Raw genomic sequence first — 20,545 nt, 5'->3', positions numbered from 1 at the left:
TGCAAGTTTTAAATTGACACAATACCTGTCAGCGAAGACTTCTGTTAGAGATGCTAATTAGTATTTTCACATCAAGGGTAAATAGAGCCGATTTATATTGATAAATCACCTTGTCCGAGAGAGATTTACATGGTTATCAAAACGTCACCCCAGAGTCAGCCTGCACGAAACACAGCCTAAAATCCAGTTTCTAAAATGCCCTTTGGGAAAAATGAATTGTTGAAAAATGATTTAAAACATTTCCCTGTTTTGGCCGCTAGGATTTGACATCTCCACCGTGGCGCTCTATAGAGGTTACAACCCATAGGAATTCCCACCCAGTTGACTACTTTAAAATGGTGGAAGCCCTCAATGGTGGCAGGTAGCCTCGTGGTAACCAAAAATTGCGAGATTGAATTCCCAAACTGACAAGGTAAACATCTGTCGTAACCCCTCCTAGGCTGTCATTGTAAATAAGAATTCGTTCTTAACTGACTTGCCTAGTTAAGTAAAGGTTAATAAAAAAGAAATGGTGCTCCCATGGTAAAACGGCATTTTTTGGCAACTAGATGCCTCTATCATGCTCTATGGGACATATTCTGGACAGCACCAGAGAGGAAGAGACCCAACTCGGCGGAGCATCTGTCTCCATCCAACAGGTGGCGTATTTTCGTTGTTTCGCACACCAAAGCAAGGAGTTTTTGTATGGAGGCCAAGAGAAGAGTCGACTTTGGTCAACAACAACAAACATGAATGCTTACTTCCTAGGTGAGATTTATTTGATTGAATATAAATTTTATTATACATGATTTGTTTGTAGTGTACTGATAGGTAGGACATGTGACATTACGGTAACTTTGAGAAAAAAACATTTTTTTTATCGGAGATTGCTATGGGTATTCATGACATGAGGCTAGAAGCAAAGCAACTCACTCAATTTCAATGTATGGGGCTTTATTGGCATGGGAAACAGATGTTTACATTGCCAAAGCAAGTGAAATAAACAAAAGTGAAATAAACAATACACATTTACAGTAAACATTACTCACACAAATTTTAAAAAATATATATATAAAAAAAATACTTCTCTCTCCATTGAATAGAATACATACAGGCGGTTGACGTCGTCAACCCTTTTCGAATATTCAAAAAGGATTACAATAATGAGATGTGTCCACCAATCCAAAAAAAGGATACGTGGGAACTAGACAGCCCGCCGTGCCGTGGACAACGACTCCATTGTTAGGGCGGAGAGAGACGTATATCTTGTCAGTATATCCACAATCTTTGATAGCACTAACACAGAAACAAGGGGGTTTGTTCAAACTGAGCGTGCAGCTTCGTAGATCTACGGATACTCTGAACTAATATTGCATTGAGCGCGACTCACAATGTAAGATTAAGCAAGCGCGCCAAATCTTCGGGTTCTGACCGATTTGAACAGACCAACACAGTCATAGCACTGCGCGGCAAAGCACAAACATGTGGGTGCAGCTTTCAACAAACTGGTACGTATAAGGTTTATTTGTACATTTTAATGAGCGGGCTATGAGTTTGGTCATGTTTAAGGAGATTAAAATACACAAGTTGTTTTTCATGTTGGCATGATTACTGCTAGCATAGCCATAGCCATATTGCATAGTATATTTGCATATTTGTAGCTGCTCGTTTTAGCTTCAATGTATTGCCTCCACCTGCATGTTTGGTGTTGACTAGAAATTAATCTTAATAATAAGCTAGCTAACGTTACATGTTTTTAATTTTCCGGTCCTGTGTGGGTTGTTGTAACCGTTCAGTTTCAGTAAACTATCTAACCTACCTAGCTACTGTAGTTAGTTGCCTGGAAACCCGACGTTGAATTGCATTAAAGTCTACGCCAAGGCAGAAATCAAATTACATTTTATTGGTCTCATACACATGTCTAGCAAATGTTATTGCGTGTGTTCCTTGCTCCAACAGTGCAGCAATTGCTAACAATACACATCTGTCTGTGTGATTGGATGTAGAGACATGATGGGCCGTGTGTGGATAGAATATTTATTTATTTCACCTTTATTTAACCAGGTAGGCAAGTTGAGAACAAGTTCTCATTTACAATTGCGACCTGGCCAAGATAAAGCAAAGCAGTGGAGTAAAACAAACACAGTAGAAACAAGTCTATATACGATGTGAGCAAATGAGGTGAGATAAGGGAGGTAAAGGCAAAAAAAGGCCATGGTGGCAAAGTAAATACAATATAGCAAGTAAAACACTGGAATGGTAGATTTGCAATGGAATAATGTGCAAAGTAGAAATAAAAATAATGTGGTGCAAAGAATATATAACGTTAGTATCGTCGTTATCTGAAGGACGTGGTCAGAATAATATGCACAGTAATAGTTGAATAGGGTGGACTAGAAAACAATATACGCATGAAATGGGTAAAACAGTATTTAAACATAATTAAAGGGACCAATGTAACATTTAATTCATTTTCTGAATAACTAAGATGTAAATATTATTGTTGTTCCCGGAAGCCGTTGTCGTAGTGATAACCAAATGATACCTGCGCAGCCTCTTAAGGCGCAAGAATGAGCGTTTGAATCAGGAAGGTTTACTCTCGCGACCTCTACAAGCCAGAATGTTGAATACAATTATATTTGAATGTACTTCACCGGTTGTCTGTGCGGTTGGTCCTTTCGGTGGTAGTAATGTGAGACAATATATCAACAGAGAAGTATATTTACAAACTTTTGAAACAGCTGGGGCCTGTTGCACAAAACTAGGATAAGGGATTAAGCCAGGATATCTTGGTGATCCTGGCTCAATTGATCCGTAATCCGGTTGCACTAAAGATGGATAGGGGGCAGGAGGATATGTTATGGTATAAATTACCATGGAGATTTATTCTGTGGAGCTAGCCTGCTCCAGACCAGGCTAAATTCCAGGATCTATTTAATCTCATCCCTAATGTCAGTCAGCAGTCACCACAAATGGAAACCAATAGTTATTTCACTGCTCACTATACATTGTTATCACATATAACTAGACCCACTGTTATGATTTAAACGTTTGTGATCATTAATTTCAATGATTTTGGATAAAAAATGATTTTTAGATGATGTTGCTATCATTAGATAATTTACAGTTTCCCATAGACTATAAGGCTATATATAAAATGATAGAATATTAGGGCCACAGAGGGGAAAAAAACACAAGTCATAATATTGTAACCAGTTGTTTTAAAGGAGGACAGTTGTGACAGATGTGGGGCATTTCGTGAAATTGTACTTCAGTATGGTTTCATAAACAAAGACATGCTGATGTGCCAGAATATTAAGTATCACATTGTCATAAGTATCAAAACTGTAAAAACAATATGTAGCTTTTCTGCAGAAAGAACCAGCCTCATAAATTTATGACTTTATCCTTTTTCTTCAGTGTGGCCCTAGTACTCTGTCATATAAACAAATACACATTCCATATGAATATAAAAACACAATGTGTAACATTATGTTCCTTTATTGAATAAGGACAAAACAAAGCAGGTAAACCATCAGCTCCTTTCGAAACTGAAGTCACAGTGACTCTACAAGATGGAAAGCACAGAATCCAAGCATATTATACAAAATGATACATACACATTCAAAGGTCTGTATATAACACACCCTGCATGTCTGCACACTAAAATAAATGCAGGACAAATCCATACACATCAACTGAACAGACAAATGAATGGATGCAGTAGCCTCCCTGCAGCCTTGTATTACACACAGTATACCGCACAAACATCATAAGAGGCCAAATTGGCAAAAAACGAACCCAAAAAAACCCAAATTCCTCTGCCACCGCAGGACATATTTAACCAAAATTGAAAGCACACATACTAACTAAAATAATTCACCACATATTGGTCCCTCAGCAGCCGACCACTGTCGTCATCAGGGAAGATTGCCGGATTGTCCCAGTCCATGGCTGGTGGCACTCTGGGGGCCCTCTCCTTCCTCAGGCAGGCCACATTGTGGAGGACAGCACAAGCCACAGTAATATCACATGCCCTAACAGGGCTGACCCTTAATTTGTGAAGGCAGTGAAAGCGTGCCTTCAGGAGGCCAAAGGTCATTTCAACTCTGGCCCTGGTCCTGGCATGGGCATGGTTGTAGGCCTGCTGTGCTTCCTGGGGGTCTGTGAAAGGTGTCAGGAGAAAAGGCTGGCAGCCATACCCCCTGTCTCCCAGCAACACACCAGAGAATTCACCTGTCAACACAAAATCTCATCATTACTACCTCATAAACACAGTGATATTCTTGACACAGCCATGATGGTTATAAATAGGGGTTGTGTGGCTTACCTTGTGATAGGCACTGATAGATTTCAGAGGCCCGAAAGATTCTGGAGTCATGGACTGAGCCAGGCCATTTTGCCACAACATTGCTGATCACACAGTCAGCATTGCAGACCATCTGAAATCATAAGATGAGGAATATTACACCAATCAATGCACATCACTGGCAATGCAGAGTGTTCGTCAATGGACAATATCAAAAGTTATGTTCACCTGAACATTAATGCTGTGAAAGGATTTCCTATTCACAAAATCGGCCTCATGGGCACCTGAGGGGGCTTTTATCCTTATGTGTGTGCAGTCCACTGCACCAATGACATTGGGGAAACCTGTCACACAAAGTAATGAGTATCCTACTATGTGTTAACAGTTGTCCTGTAATTTGTAGATCCTCTTACCTGCAATCCTATAGAACTCCTCTTTGATGTCACAGAGTCTTCTGTGGCCAGGAAGGAGATGAAGACATCTGCTAATGCTTTGATAGCCAGACACACACTCCTTATTGTGCGGCAAATTGTGGCCTTGTTCAGCTGTTCTGCATCCCCCACTGAGTACAGGAAGGCTCCACTAGCAAAAAAGCGCAAGGCCACACAAACCATTTGCTCCACACTCAGTGCATGGCTCCGTGCAGTGCGGTGCTTAATCCTGGGACCCAGTAGTCTGCATAGATACCTGATGCCATCTGCAGAAAACCTGTATCTTTCATATAGATGGTCATCAGGGAAGGCCAGTGGGTCCAACCGGTCCCTGAAGACCCTTTCTCGCCTGAAGGCTCTCCTCAGCACAAGTGCTTCTTCATCCACCACATCTCGCACGAATGGGCATGCCATTGTCAGAGCAGAAAGGAACACACAATTTTGGGCCTTCATATAGGCTAGTGGCCACACCTGGTGCTGGGGGGTGGGCAAAAGAGGGCGATGCCTTATAACGATGACTTGGTTGTACTGATTGCTGGGAAAATAAAAAAACCTTAGAAAGATGCCACCGTCCTGTGTGCTCACAATAAGAGCTCATATGTCATGGCTCACTTGACTTTACGAGAATATACCTAATTTTTATTTTGAGCTGTGTCATCTTCTTGGAGCTGGGGAGGAAAGAAAAATAATGATTAATACATTTGTGTTACAGTTAGCATACAGTGTACATTGAAGGCATATCTCACCTCCCTCTCAAGTTTTTTTATTTCAAGGTCCAGTTTCCTAATTGTCCTCTTTTTTTATTTCGGACTCCAGTGCAAGATTTTCCATCTTTTTCTTCTTGTACTGAATGTCTATGTCTGCCAGTTCTATTTGGCGCCGGAGGTGGTTGCCATACAACTTTCTGATAGCTTGTGAGCTCTGTGAACACAATACAATTAGCGCAGCTGGAATTTGGCAGGATGTGGTGTCCTTTTATTAATACGCACTATGTTGCCAGGCTGGTTTTCCCACTGTATAGCATCTGGGTCCTGTAAAAGAAATTAGATTTTTTGATTTTGATGAGGACTCCTCACCATTGTAGAGTAAATAGTACTTTCACAGTCTTGACATGATACCTCATGCCTTCTGGAATCCAGAGAGATGGTCTCCTCCTCATCATCGTCTCCATCATGTGCTGTTGCACTGGGGCCTTCACCCTATCACATTTAATCGGATTCATATTGAAGCTAGTAGACAAGACATGCCAGGCCTACAGTATGCCTTTGATGGAGTACTCACTGGATCAGCATCGTCTGGTGCTTGTGCTGGTGGCTCTAACAGGAACACAGTGCTGCCAGGCACTGCAAGGCAATAGGTAAACCAAAGTCAGACAGTCCAAATTGATTCAATATGAATGTGGTTGTATCCCATGTAGAGATGGAAGGACATACCTTGAATGAAGCGGGTGGCATCTTGGGAGGAACCTATGCTCGTCTCTTTCCCCCAGGGATCCCCTCTAAGACGGGCCTGCCTTTATTTAGCTCCAAGGCCATGTCCTCTGCTGGGGTAAGGTCAGCCTTTGGTGACCCACCACCCGTGCCTTGTCTGTGGGTATTCTTTTTCACTGCTAAAACAGTACAGACAATGTGTGAGCAGGCACCTTCTGGGTACAATATATGCTTGTGCTTTGTTAAATATTAGTCAGGGACCATACCATTCTGCAGAATGTTCTTTTATTTGATTTTGACCTGCTGCCATGTCCGTTTTGGCCCGTTCATGTTTAATCTACACACACACACACACACACACATTTAATGGAGTCACACTGCAAAAAATTACTTGGTATTTTTGTCTTGTTTTCAGTAAAAATATCAAAAAATTTATCATAGCTTTATACAGTGTGATGGAGTTACTTTACACAATTTCACTCATATCTGCAGTTCATTTCAATTAAAAATTTAACCGTTTCATAATTACAGTACAACTGCATTTTTGGAGATGTGAATTAAATATTTGAATTGTAATTGTGATGTTTCAGCGGAGCGGTGAATGTGTAATTGTGCACTACTTACGCATTCAGGCGGTCTGCAATACTTTGCCACGCTTTTTCTCTTTGCTTTATCACTGTGGCGGTGTTGCCTTTCTTCTTAATTATATCTTTTACCTCCTCGTATGCCTCCATGAGGATTTGTGCTTCCGACGGGGAAAAGTACGCGGCTCTAGTTGCCATGGTAAATCAGTTAATCTGTGATCTGTGGCGGGGTCTATTTGAGTGAGCCGTGAGCGCGCACCTATCCAGGATTGGTTTCACCTGGCTTAATGAATCCGTGTCTGCTCATCCTGGCTTGGTCTTTGTGCAACCAATTAAGCCTGGACGCACATGTTTTGGCTTCATTGAGCTCAGCTGAGTCATTTATCCCGGATGTCTTAATTCTACTTTTGTGCAACAGGCCCCTGGTGTCACCTGAAGCTTGCGCAGAACCATGTCGCTAAACATGCTCGGCAAGTATGCCTCTTGTGCATGTATCTAACTTGTGCGCATGCTCCAGGTCATAGAAATATGAATGCACTACTAGCGCTTTGAGAAGTTAGTTAGCTAGAATAATCTGGATTTGTTATTAATTGAAAACCTTGTTCTTAACTTTACCCAGTTTTGTATCAGATATCAATATTTGTTCCCGTATTCGTTTACATTTTTTAAACACATTTTGCATAATGAATGGGTAAGTGGATAAATGTCACGCCCACTAAGGCTACCTAGTCTATTCTATTTTCTCCATAGTGAAAAAAAAAACACATTGAATTTTAAGGAAAAATACAGCTCAAGTGATTTTAAGGTGTGTGCTGGTACTGATTTCCACTTTACTCTCATCCAGCCCCTGTGACATCACTACAGCTGAGAGTAGAGAAGACACACTGGCCAAGTGAGTGACTGAGCTGTGGCAGAGGAGAGGGGTCAACATGGGGCTACACTCAGCCCAGAAGAAGCACTTTCCCCTGAAGGGGATTGGTGGCGTGGTTGCCCTGTTCGAAGCGGAGCTCCGTAAATCTGAACCAGACCTAGCCCTTCTCTCATTGGTCCTGGGCTTTGCAGAACACTTCCTGGCTGTCAACCGGGTCATACCAATTAACGTCCCGGGGGTGCGCTTTGAGCCGCTGGAGCTAGACTGCCCAAACTCCTGCTTTCCTACAGTGGAGTTAGGGATGCTATCGGCCCTGCATGAGCGCTTCGCAGCCCAGATCCGGGGCGCTGTGGATCTGTCCCAGTACCGCAGGCCTGCTGGTGGGTCCAGCAGGGAACTGGTGAAGAAAGTATCTGACGTCATCTGGAACAGCCTGAGCCGCTCCTACTTTAAGGACCGCGCCCACATCCAGTCCCTCTTCAGTCTCATCACTGGTAGGGGTCATTAGATGCAGGGACGGGTTATATGGGGGTACCACTACATTAATTGAATATGATCTATAATATTGATACAGTCTCCTATGTTGGATGATTAGCTATATTGCATTTGTGGCCCAGTAGCTATATTTCTTGGATAAACTTGTTTCTGTGTCATTGCAGTGTGTCCATCCTCACACCAGACAACTGGTCTGAAAGAGGGGTAAAGCTACAAATATTCTATCATATTTTTGTCATTTTGAACAGGCACAAAGCTGGACAGCTCGGGGGTGGCGTTTGCAGTGGTGGCAGCATGCCAGGTGCTGGGGCTGCGGGACGTGCACCTGGCCCTGTCCGAGGACCACGCCTGGGTCATCTTTGGCAAGAACGGAGAGGAGACTGCAGAGGTCACCTGGCACGGAAAGGGCAACGAGGACCGGAGGGGGCAGACAGTTGCTGCCGGTGTCGGTGAGAGGGTAAGTAAGATAACGATACTTCCGTCCCCCGCGGAAACATTATACACACACTCCTCTCACCTTGCATTTGTAATCACAGAGTAAAACACAACACCTCTCAACCCTAACCCCCATCTCTCCCCCCTTCCCCAGAGCTGGCTGTACTTAAAGGGCTCCTATATGAAGTGTAACAGGAACATGGAAGTGGCCTTCATGGTGTGTGCCATCAACCCCTCTCTGGACCTGCACACTGACAGCTCCGAGATGCTACAACTTCAGCAGGTCAGACCACCACCAATATTAACAATAGATGTACACTAGCACATGGGTTCCCAAAGTGGGGTCAGGGGGTCCATGGCCAGATCTCAAAATATATATATCTAGTAAATTAATATTTGTTTTGAACATTAATGCTTTTAAATGAAGCTTTAAAACTGCAAATGGCATACTGCCCCATGTCAAAATTTGTAGAATTGCAATAAATTAGCTTAAAACGGCAAAAATGTTTTCTCTGCCCAAGGCAAAATGTATAGAATTGCTGTTCTCTCTGAATGCAAGAGGAGGGCCTTTAATATGTTATTTCCCAGGGCCTGAGACTTAATTACTCCGGTCATGTACTGTAGAAGTCTTGTAAAACTGCTTGTATGCTATTTTTATCGTACTCTTAAGTTTTAAAGTGATATTGATCTGATATTATTTTATTTAGAAAATAAATGTAACCTTTATTTAACTAGGCAAGTCAGTGAAGAAGAAATTCTTATTTACAATGACGGCCTAGACCGGCCAAACCCGGACGATGCTGGACCAATTGTGCGCCGCCCTATGGGACTCCCAATCACGGCCGGTTGTGATACAGCCTGGATTCGAACCAGGGTGTCTGTAGTGACGCCTCTAGCACTAAGATCCAGTGCCTTAGGCCACTCTGGAGCCCAAGGGGTCCCTGACGCAAAAATGTTAGGGAATCGCTGCACAAGCACGTGTGATATAATGAATAGGACTTCCTGATATTGTAAGGGGAGAGTTGCACCTGTCGGCATCATCAAAGTCCAAGACATGAAGCATGCCCGAACTGTAGTTTATATTTACCGTGATCAGTGCTTCTGTGTGATGTCCTCTTTCTGATCTCTCTCTCTCTCTGATCTTTTTCGGCAACAGAGGCTTCTATGGTTGCTGTATGAGCGAGGAGACCTGGAAAGGTGATACTTTTTGGTACATTTCAAAAAGTATCTGGAAAAACGATCAGTTTTTTGAATTGTTGCGGTGAAAATGTCTCATGGTTCTATCCAAATGAATTATTATTTTCTGTGGTGAACAGGTTCTTATCCTGTCAAATCAACCATCTTTTCACTTGCTGTTCCACAGATACCCCATGGCCATGGGCACTCTGGCAGACTTGGAGGACCAGGAGCCCATCCCTGGCAAAGAGAGCCCCCACGCCATCCACCTTAAAGTGAGTGTGTGGAGAGCTGTACATATTCTTGTAAAAAAATACTTTGTCAAAATGTCATGATCTTAAATAATTGCTTCTTTTTTGGGGGGGGAATGGCTTTTACTCCTTAACTTATGTCATCATTGTGAATTTGTTTGCTTAAAGTGTGGTTATTTTGTTTTTAGGCTGTGAACTCTGCTAAGAAGTACTACAACAACGAGCACATCTACCCCTTCATGTACCTGGCCGGCTACCACTACAGACACAGGGAGGTCCGGGAGGCCTTGGGGGCCTGGGCCGAGGCTGCACAGGTCATGCAGGAGTACGTTACTGGAGCAGCTAGCCTGGCTACCTTCTCTATGCATCTTACACCCTACTGCTCTGTGTCAACTGTCTTTCTTAAGTGTGTTTGACCCACAGAAATAACCTTTAGCATCATTCATTTAAAAATCCTTGTTAGGTGGTTATGATAATGCCTTATATGGTATGATAAGTTATATTGAAATCTGCATGGATGCTGAGACAAAGCCCGTTGACCATCTCTGGCTGAGGTACGCATTGATGATTTACATCAGTTGCTGTTTCACCTTTCTGACAGCAGAGGGCAGCAGATCCCTAGCGGTAATGTTTTTGAACACTTCCTCAGTACTTTATGGTGTTAGTTTGTCATCTCAAATCTGGAACAAGTTGTCTGAAATTGTGATTTTATTCTAGCTTGAGGTTTTGCATGGCAGTTTTTCCATTTTCTATGGCGTTATATACCTTTTTATATAGCTTGAAACGCTTCTCTTTTTCTTATGATTTCAGTGATCCTAATGCATGCACGTCTTCCAGGGGTAGAATTTTGTCTAACTAAAAACGATCCAATCACAGGAAACTTCCTCCCAACCATCCAGCCTTGGCACTAGTTCTTAGAGGTCGGACCGGCCGGATCACAGGGAACATCCGAGGGGCTGATTCCCTCCCGTCTCTGTCTTCTCTAGCATGTGTGAGACTGGCACGCCCAGAGCAGTGTAGCAGTCAGTGCATTCCGTCCCTCCTCTTTCGCCTTCCCTTTCCCCCTCTGCCTTTCCTTTCCTGTTTCACCTATTGTTCTTTAATCTCGGTTCCATCTGTTCGCTGTCACGACAAAAAGGAACATGGAGTGTGATCTACAAACATACACAAAACGTTACGTTTTTGAGTATTTGCTATACTGTTTTTGTTTTCCCACCAAAAAGACGGGCTAGAACAGTGTTTATAAGTGCACACACCTTTTAATACCCCTTGTCCTGCTTATGTGGAAAACAAATAACAGAACAATTGTATTGGTGATGATCATGAATTGCCAGTTTTCAATGTGTGTTTAGAACAAGGTGTGATTTCTCACCTGTCTCTCAGCTACAACTACTTCCGCGAGGACGAAGAGATCTACAAGGAGTTTTTCGACATTGCCAACGACGTCATCCCCACCCTGCTGAAGGAGACGGCTGCAGCCGCCGAGAGCGCAGAAGGGAGCGAGGGAGGAGAGAAGGTAATGCCTCGCCACCAAGGCACCATTGGAAATTTACATAAGAATGGAATAGAATGTTTCCCCTTCTCATTTTAATCTCAAGTCAAAGAATGAGGCAATCATATTTCATATTACAGCTACTGCCTCTCAAGCTATTCTTTGAGGGTTTCCTTTTTCTTCTCCATAACACCCCCCCCCCCTCAGGACCAGCCCATACAGGCCTCTGCCCTCCAGGACCCAGAATGCTTTGCCCACCTGTTGCGTTTCTATGACGGCATCTGTAAGTGGGAGGAGGGAAGCCCCACCCCTGTCCTTCATGTTGGCTGGGCCACCTACCTGGTCCAGTCCCTCAGTCGCTTTGACCCACAGGTAAAATAACACAAACCTGGATTTTAAATCCGAGAGATCTAGTGTTCCACTCATAATCAATCTAACTTGGTCTTTCCACAAACGTTGGCTGTACATGGTAGTGGTACATCTCTTTGAAACAATGTTGTTATTATCCCTTTTTTTTTCTTCTCGCGCCTTTTAATTATGTTGCCTCACGTTGGGTTCAATGTAAATTACATGACGTGACCAAAAGTATGTGGACATGTGCTCGTCAAACATCTCATTCCAAAATCATGGAGTTGACCCCCCCCCACCCTCTTTGCTGAGTTCTCCTGGCATCGGCCAAACCCAGATTTGTCCGTCGGACAGCCAGGTGGTGAAGCATCACTCCAGAGAACGCGTTTCCAACCCCCCGAGAGACCAATGGCGGCGAGCTTTACACCACTCCAGCTAACGCTTGGCATTACGCATGGTGATCTTAGGCTTGTGTACGGCTGCTCAGCCATGGAAACCCATTTCATGAATCTCCCGACGAACAGTTATTGTGCTGACGTTGCTTCCAGATGCAGTTTGGAACTCTATAGTGAGTGTTGCAACCAAGTACAGACGATTTGTACACTCTACGTGCTTCAGTACTTGGTCCCGTTCTATGCGCTTGTGTGGCCTACCACTTCGCAGCTGAGCCGTTGTTGCTCCTAGACGTTTCCACTTCACAATAACAGCACTTACAGTTGACCGGGGCAGCTCTAGCAGGGCAGAAATATGACGAACTGACTTGTTGGAAAGGTGGCATCCTATGACAGTGCCACGTAGACAGTCTCTGAGCTCTTCAGTAAGGCCATTCTACTGCCAATGTTTGTCTATGGAGATTGCATGGCGGTGTGCCTTATTTTATATACTTGTCAGCAACTGGTGTGGCTGAAATAGCGAAATCCACTCATTTGAAGGGGTGTCCACATACTTTTGTGTGTATATATAATGTATGGACATCATCCACAGATCCGTCAGAGGGTGTCCATCATCACCAAAGAGCCTGAGCCCCAGGACGACGATGACCAATCCAGTGAGGACCCTCGCGAAGGCCGGAGACGTGGCCCGAGGCGTGAGTCCAGACTGGAAGACCAAGCTTCCCCTCCAACACAGTCCACCCCCACCACCCCTGTCCCACCACCAAACCAACCCAACCAGGCTAAGAAAGTAGGTGGCGAGGGCGGGACGCGGCGTCGCTCTTCAGGGCTCCGCGGTGGAGACCCCGAAGGCAAGGCCAAGTCGTCCAGCCCGGTGCCATCTCCTCTCCAGCAGCTGCCCTCCCCCAGTGGGAGTCCCCTGGTGGCCTTCCGGAGCAAGAAGATGAAGGGCATGAAGGAGCTGCTGTCTGCACCCAAGGTCAACGCCAGCGCCATCAAGCTCCAGCTCACCGCCCAGTCACAGGTGCAGATGAAGAGGCAGAAGAGCACGCCGTCGGGTGACTACACCATGTCCTTTATGAAGCGCCAGCGTAAATCTCTGTAGAAGGAGGACTCTGTCTGTAGAACATTCCTCTAGCATGGTTCCCAAGTCTGGTTGTGTTGTAAAGCCAACATTTATGGTCATTTATCATAGGAGTTGACTATACAGCACACACACAGATCTGGGACCAGGCTAGACTTTCTCTTCATTGGGAGAGAAATGAGGAGAGGCTGTCTGTAGGACATTTCCGTTGTGCTGTGACTGTGAGAGGCGAGGCAGCACAAAAAAGACTGCCGCATCATCTTGCTTGCATCTGCTGAGCATTATGCGATTTACTTTATTTTTTCATCCAAAGGTTATTTTAGCAATCATATCATAAGTCCCAATAAGTAGGGCCGGGATGATACCAGTATCACGATACTCGTTAGTATTGTGGCAAGGAAACAAATGTTGGAAACATAAATCATTAAGTTGTAGGCATCCAGAGTCACATTTGTTTATTTTCCGAGCTATAGTGTACAATATTGTACGTACAGCAGGTTTTGTATGGTTTGTTTTAACTTTTTCCATGGAAAAATATTGTGATGCTGGCATCGTCCGGACCCTACCAATAAGGCCATACGAGGGTCGGTAAGCACATGACGTGTGTGTTTAAGAGTGGAGGTAGTCACTTTAATCAAGTTTGAACATATGTTGACCAAGTTGCTCCTTTTAATCTTGTGATTCAATAATGATTGTGTATCATACCACATATTTTTTTTTATCAAATAAAATGCTGTCACTTTGTGAGGATCAACTGAGCAGTGGCACACATCAACTGTTGAGTTCTGATTGACTTGTGTGGAAGTTATTTTAAAGCCAAAGTAATGGGCGTTTAGATTATGAAAACACCCTGTCCCTGGACATTTTATGGGATGGGAGAATTGCTCTGTTAAAGCAGCCAGAATTCCATTCTATATTTTCAAGTCTTGACTTAATTTTCATGTTTTTCACTGAAATCCCTGGTAGTGATTGGGACTATTACTGTGTAACAATGTCCAACCCTGCTCTGTTGTCTCTTACATGCTAGCTATTGGTTGCCTTATACACCGACTTTTTTTATTTCAAATTTAGGTGGCCTTTTTTTAGTTTTGAGACTAGCCAGAGCTGCAATAGGCAAACTCATGATTAGAAAGTGACCAGAAAGACCATGCACTGTTTAAAGGGTATTGCTGTAGTTTTCCCAGCTACATACAGTAGTATTTTGCTTGATCATTGGTTTTATTTGCAGGTAATAAAATAATTTCAAATATGATACCCTTTTCTGTTTTGAATATAATGGGAATACTGTTGCACGTGTCATAATGGGCTATTCATAGATGTACAGTGTGCGTCCTCTGCTCGTCTGCTCTAATGACCAGGAAAATTCCGACATGCGCCTATAGTCGACTTGAGAATTGAGATCACTTGACTTTGCATGATCTGGCGGGCTCGCCTCGGGTAACATGAATGACTCTGAAGAAGGGTATCTGTGGTGTCTGGCGACGTAATCAATACCCATTCTGTCAGGCTATCAGTTATATTTGCTTGGTCAGAAGAGTCGTGGTGTAATAGTATTTCATCGAGACAGCACCCCTGGGATTACTGCAACTAAACCGCGCGTCCAGTTGTTGATTCGCTGTATGTATTGTCATGAGTGGATATCAACGTGCGTGAGTGACCAGACGCAGTAATGTCTGCAGGCATGGATACTACTATTGGAGTCTCGTTTTTGGACCCGTTGAATGATTACGAGTTAATTCATCGTATTGGGAGTGGCACGTACGGAGATGTGTTCAAGGTGAGTCGTGAGTGGGGGGAAATATCAGTTCGCACGTATGCGTATGTATGCGTTTTAATTGACATGCCAAGTCATTAAACCAACGTAGCCTAGCTGTTAATTAACGTTTTTTTCCCTTCCTGTATTCCACAATGGGACATTTTATTGAATTTTATGTTGACAGGCTCTAAACATTCAAAAGTGGATAGAAGCACAGCCACCATACATTAACGCTCTTAACATAATCTATGTTAAACTTTATGTATGACCATTCAACAAATCATGTGTATGCAGGTAACCAATAACTGGTAAAAGGTTGGGTATGGCGCGCCTGCAAGTGTGACTGCTATGTGAGAATAATGCGGGGATAGTCAATGAGCCCTCATCTTAATGATGCCTTTAGTGCCTATGGTCAATGCCCATAAACTACTGGTAGGCAGTACATCTTCTGCTGTTCAGTATTCATAATCAGGCTGGGATAGCATCAGGGCTGGTCAATTAGTTCAACATCCATAACGACCAAGGCCACTACAGGAACATTTATCAAGGCTCAAGGCATTTCATTCTAACTTTTTATTAGCTCTCTCAGCAATACTATAAACCTCTCTGTAATATACTCTCATTTTGTGCTGTTTTTTTTCTTCCATGAAGGTAGAATAACTGACTTCATAGATCACCTTTTTAAGACCAGGGGATGTTACAAGAAATCTAGTCTGAAGGGCACTGCGACATTTAGCAGCATTTATGTTTCATGTATCTTGACTATCGATAAGGTATTTTTCAGTCTGTCTCGTCTATTTTGACTTCGTGATGTGAGCTGCAGGATAAAAAAAAACATCCTGTGATCCCACCCTGAATGTAAAATACATGCATCCTGCAAGAGCAACAGACTCAAATTGCTATGTGCCTCTCCCCCCTGCCAGATACATTTGGTATCCAAGAGACTACAAAAGTAAAACAGGTACAACAGGCAACATTTACTGCAAGCACAATTGTTCACTTTTGGGCTAATGCTTTATGAATATGAATAATTCAAAATGTCCCCTAGACATGTCCTCTGTTTCACTCAGTCTTGAAGTTATATAATGTTGTACAACCCCTGCCATGCCTTAGCGCCATGTCACTGCCCGGGCTATGCCTGCCTGCCTGCCTGCCTGCTGTGAATGGAGAAACTGCTACTGTCCCATAGACAATGGCCTATTATCACCTCCCACTACCTCGCTGTTCTCCTCCTCTCCTCCACTGTTCTGTTTCTCCAGCCGTACTGGAGCTCCGTGGAGGTCAGGGGTCAAACCACTGGCCATGTGACCTAGTGGGCTCTCTGACTCTGTGGACATTCATTAGATGACCATTGTTCACAAGATCCAGGAAACTCTTCAGCTACTCAGCTGAGGCTTCTGCTCTCAAGTGTGTGACCTGTTGCAGCTACGTAAATAAAGAATGAAGCCTTTGTCAAACAAGAAAGCATGGATTTCATGCCTCAAAAGTAGCCCTGATATTCATCTCAAAGACCTCAGTGGGAGGTTGCTTTTACGAGTGAGTAGTTATTTTTGTCTTGTAGTCTAGTGAAACTATGCCAAAGACAGGTTGAGGAGTCATACGTATGTACGTTCATGGTTATAAACTTGTGACCTGTGACCTGACTGAGATTACCTGAGGTTTGATGGTAGGGGAAACCCACAGAACAGAAATATGTTTCACAAAGCAGCAGCAGCAGCACTGCAATGCCCAGTCATCACTGTCACACTGTTGGCTGTTGGTCGTTTGTTATTGCAAGTTACATCACACACACACACACACATTTCCATTTGTGCTGTTGTTGCAGTTGTGCGGATCTGTCTCTCACTGAATATCAATAATGTCTTGAGGCCAGTTTAGTGCAACATACTTCCGAATGATCGTATGGAAAAGCAGGGAAAAGCCGTCTGTGTTTTTATTGTGTGGAATTTCAATCATCAAGCCCTGAGAAATAACTACTTTTGGAACTATGATCAAAGTGATGAAGTTTTATTTTCATTACCACTGTCTGTGAACTCTATCCCACAACACACTGTTATTTCATGCTGCCTTTGGCGAACCTTAAAGAGACATTACTGTCACTTTAGTCACAGGAAGTGCTCTGTTATAACAGGAAAAAAACAGGAAGTCGGTGTAGCCAAGCTTCAGGTTTTGTCTACAGGCAATCTGATAGACCATTGGTTGATTCTATATTTGTCGGGCATAGAGTTAAGGGCCTTTACGACCTGACGTCACTTCACCGTTTGACCTGTCAGAAAGAATGGGAGCAATCCATGTTTTTAAAGGATAAAACGAGAGGAAATGACGGACGAACGTCGGATGGACATTGTAAACAACATCCTCTGGATTCAAAGCCAGGGACTTTTCCCCTTGTTCTCTCTTACGCCCCTGACATAGACCATGTCACTGAGCATGACACTTAAAGCTCTGGGTCTGCGTCTGAAGTGGCACACTATTCCCTATACAGTGCACCACTTTTGATGCGGGCCCTGGTCACAAGTAGTGCACTACAGAGGGAATAGGGTGTCATTTCAGATACAACCCGGGACTGTGTAGGAAATACCTCTCACTACTATAGTGTCCCCAGCAGCCCCTGTCTCTGTCTCCTGCTGTTGCATTTCTACAAGGTGAAGCTGAAGGTCAGAGGCAGCATGCGAACAGCCCGGCCAGACCAGGGTCTAATATTGTTTCTTTTATCGTCAAGATGGCTGACTAGGGGGCTTGGGTTTTGAATGGATGCCCGGGGCTTCCTATAGTGATGGTAGGAATGTGGCAGATCTCCAAACTGAGATGAAAATGCATTTAGGAATGAGTTACAGAGAAAATTGCATTTTGGCCCCCCCAAAAAATACTTTTCACTTGAATTTCACAAATAGGACTCTCATAGCTATATAAATCTAGATATTTTGTGATTTAATTGCATTAGCTGTTATGTTTTCCATTGCCAATACTAAGAAATTGTATTTAGAGTTAGAAATTCTGGGTGAAAAAATAGAAAAATGAAATGGTTGTAAACAGCTAATTGACTGTTGTAAATAGAACGATTGCGATGAGCTGTCAGCAATTTGATGCAATTGCTTCGAGGAAACTGCTTGCTGATGGTTTAGTGTTTCACTCTCACGGATGTAGCTGTCTAGTGCTGTAGGCCTATGTACTGCTGACTAATCCATGGACATGTCATTCTGTAGTCTGTATTCCCTGTATAAAGCTCACAGTATTAATCACTCACAGTTCACCCTTTCTTTCAGGCTCGCAACATCAAGAGTTCGGCAATGGCAGCCATCAAAATAGTCAAACTGGATCCTGGTATGTGACCAGACTTGTCAGACCTGTATTATGGGTTATTTCTTACATGTTTTGCCTTCCTGTATGCTTTGTTTAATACATTCTTAAGTCTTTGGAGACAATCTACTGTGTGTGTGACACAGTTAAATACTACTACTAGCAGCAGTAGGCTAGTAGTAGAAGTAGCTAGTAGTTCTAGTACTAGTATCAGTATTAGTGTTGAGATGTCAGGAAATGGCCTACAGTGTGGGAGGGGGGGAGTATTTGATCCCCTGCTGACTTTGTACGTTTGCCCACTGACAAAGAAATTATCCGTCTATAATTTTAATGGTAGGCCACTCCAGGACCTTAATGTGCTTCTTCTTGAGCCACTCCTTTGTTGCCTTGGCCGTGTGTTTTGGGTCATTGTCATGCTGGAATACCCATCCACAACTCATTTTCAATGCCCTGGCTGAGGGAAGGAGGTTCTCATCCAAGACTTGACGGTACATCGCCCCGTCCATCGTCCCTTTTGATGCGGTGAATTTGTCCTGTCCCCTTAACAGAAAAACACCCCCAAAGCATAATGTTTCCACCTCCATGTTTGACGGTGGGGATGGTGTTCTTGGGGTCATAGGCAGCATTCCTCCTCCTCCAAACACGGCGAGTTGAGTTGATGCCAAATAGCTCCATTTTGGTCTCATCTGACCACAACACTTTCACCCAGTTGTCCTCTGAATCATTCATATGTTCATTGGCAAACTTCAGACGGGCATGTATATGTGCTTTCTTGAGCAGGGGGACCTTGCGGGAGCTGCAGGATTTCAGTCCTTCACGGCGTAGTGGGTTACCAATTGATTTCTTGGTGACTATGGTCCCAGCTGCCTTGAGATCATTGACAAGATCCTCCTGTGTAGTTCTGGGCTGATTCCTCACCGTTCTCGTGATCATTGCAACTCCACGAGGTGAGATCTTGCATGGAGCCCCAGGCAGAGGGAGATTGACAGTTATTTTGTGTTTCTTCCATTTGCGAATAATCGCACCAACTGTTGTCACCTTCTCACCAAGCTGCTTGGCGATGATCTTGTAGCCCATTCCAGCCTTGTGTAGGTCTACAATCTTGTCCCTGACATCCCTGGAGAGCTCTTTGGTCTTGGCCATGGTGGAGAGTTTGGAAACTGATTGATTGATTGCTTCTGTGGACAGGTGTCTTTTATACAGGTAACAAACTGAGATTAGGAGCACTCCCTTTAAGAGTGTGCTCCTAATCTCAGCTCGTTACCTGTATAAAAGACACCTGGGAGCCAGAAATCTTTCTGATTGAGAGGGGGTCAAATAGTTATTTCCCTCAATTAAATGCAAATCAATTTATAACATTTTTGACATGCGTTTTTCTGGATTTTTTTGTTGTTATTCTGTCTCTCACTGTTCAAATAAACCTACCATTAAAATTATAGACTGATCATTTCTTTGTCAGTGGGCAAACGTACAAAATCAGCAGGGGATCAAATACTTTTTTCCCTCACTGTATATCTGTGTCTTAGTTTGGTCATGTGACCTGCATGCTCCCTGTTCAGGTGATGACATCACATCCATCCAGCAGGAGATCACTATGATGAAGGAATGCAAGCACAAGAACATTGTGGCCTATTTCGGCAGCTATCACAGGTACATGTTTAGGCTTGTCTAATGTTACACTTCATGAGAGTTCCACGTCCATCTGTGGAATTCCTTGGATTGTGAGTGTTCTTGGATGTGTTGAATTCCACTCTTTTTATTTAACTAGGCAAGTCAGTTTAGAACAAATTCTTATTTTACAATGACGGCCTACCCCGGCCAAACCCTAACCCAGACGACACTGGGCCAATTGTGCGCTGCCCTATGGGACTCCAGATCACGGCCGGTTGTGATATCGCCCGTGATCGAACCAGGGTCTGTAGTGGCGCCTCCTAGCACTGCGAATCAGTGCCTTAGACCACTGCGCCACTCACTCATTGTGCCACTCGGGAACGCTCTTACCTCAAACGCCCACTTCTAGGACTTAGAATGCAGAATTCTCTCCCACACTACAGAAATTGTGGCTCTCAAAATGAACGTTATACACACAAAAAGCTTGGTTGTTGATAAAATATGGTCACTAACAAGCGCATGCATACACACAGAATTAAACGTATGCGTTTGTGTGTGTGTGTGTGTGTGTGTGTGTGTGTGTGTGTGTGTGTGTGTGTGT

General features: G+C 43.7%; 3 protein-coding genes across 11 annotated transcripts in view; 2 read left to right on the top strand and 1 right to left on the bottom strand.

The window, feature by feature from the left end:
- Nucleotides 1-647: 647 nt before the first annotated feature.
- On the top strand, nt 648-14,529 carry LOC115138176 (menin-like). 6 transcript variants are annotated; one of them, XM_065025525.1, is made up of 11 exons: nt 667-747; nt 7,152-7,203; nt 7,578-8,098; nt 8,348-8,556; nt 8,689-8,817; nt 9,691-9,731; nt 9,898-9,985; nt 10,150-10,286; nt 11,345-11,477; nt 11,661-11,825; nt 12,786-14,529. In XM_065025525.1, the coding sequence occupies exons 3-11, from the start codon at nt 7,663-7,665 to the stop codon at nt 13,296-13,298; spliced, it is 1,851 nt and encodes a 616-aa protein (XP_064881597.1). In that variant the 5' UTR covers nt 667-747; nt 7,152-7,203; nt 7,578-7,662; the 3' UTR covers nt 13,299-14,529. The 6 variants fall into 6 exon arrangements, with proteins under 6 accessions (XP_029530585.1, XP_064881597.1, XP_064881598.1 ...); XM_065025526.1 differs by having other exon boundaries at nt 7,152-7,207; XM_065025524.1 differs by lacking the exon at nt 667-747 and adding an exon at nt 1,200-1,487.
- Nucleotides 3,442-6,409, bottom strand: LOC135574323 (putative nuclease HARBI1). Its single transcript, XM_065025527.1, is given in 10 exon segments — nt 3,442-4,215; nt 4,310-4,421; nt 4,517-4,632; nt 4,702-4,755; nt 4,758-5,254; nt 5,352-5,387; nt 5,466-5,750; nt 5,838-5,918; nt 6,001-6,062; nt 6,153-6,409. Coding segments are annotated over 6 exon segments (1,176 nt in total). The 5' UTR covers nt 5,378-5,387; nt 5,466-5,750; nt 5,838-5,918; nt 6,001-6,062; nt 6,153-6,409; the 3' UTR covers nt 3,442-3,844.
- Nucleotides 14,530-14,649: 120 nt separating the features above from the next.
- LOC115138174 (mitogen-activated protein kinase kinase kinase kinase 2-like) overlaps nt 14,650-20,545 on the top strand; it is an 18,183-nt gene continuing 12,287 nt past the window's right edge. For all 4 annotated transcript variants that reach the window (XM_029674720.2, XM_029674721.2, XM_029674719.2 and 1 more), the window contains exons 1-3: nt 14,650-15,054; nt 18,300-18,357; nt 19,893-19,983. In XM_029674720.2, coding sequence (XP_029530580.1) covers nt 14,947-15,054; nt 18,300-18,357; nt 19,893-19,983 — 257 coding nt within the window. In that variant the 5' untranslated portion in view covers nt 14,650-14,946. The remainder of the gene's footprint in view (nt 15,055-18,299; nt 18,358-19,892; nt 19,984-20,545) is intronic.

This window comes from Oncorhynchus nerka, linkage group LG12 (genome assembly GCF_034236695.1).
Source record: "Oncorhynchus nerka isolate Pitt River linkage group LG12, Oner_Uvic_2.0, whole genome shotgun sequence".
Taxonomy (NCBI): Eukaryota; Metazoa; Chordata; class Actinopteri; order Salmoniformes; family Salmonidae; genus Oncorhynchus; species Oncorhynchus nerka.
Note: the sequence above shows the minus strand (reverse complement) of the source record. Positions and strands in the feature narration are given on the sequence as shown.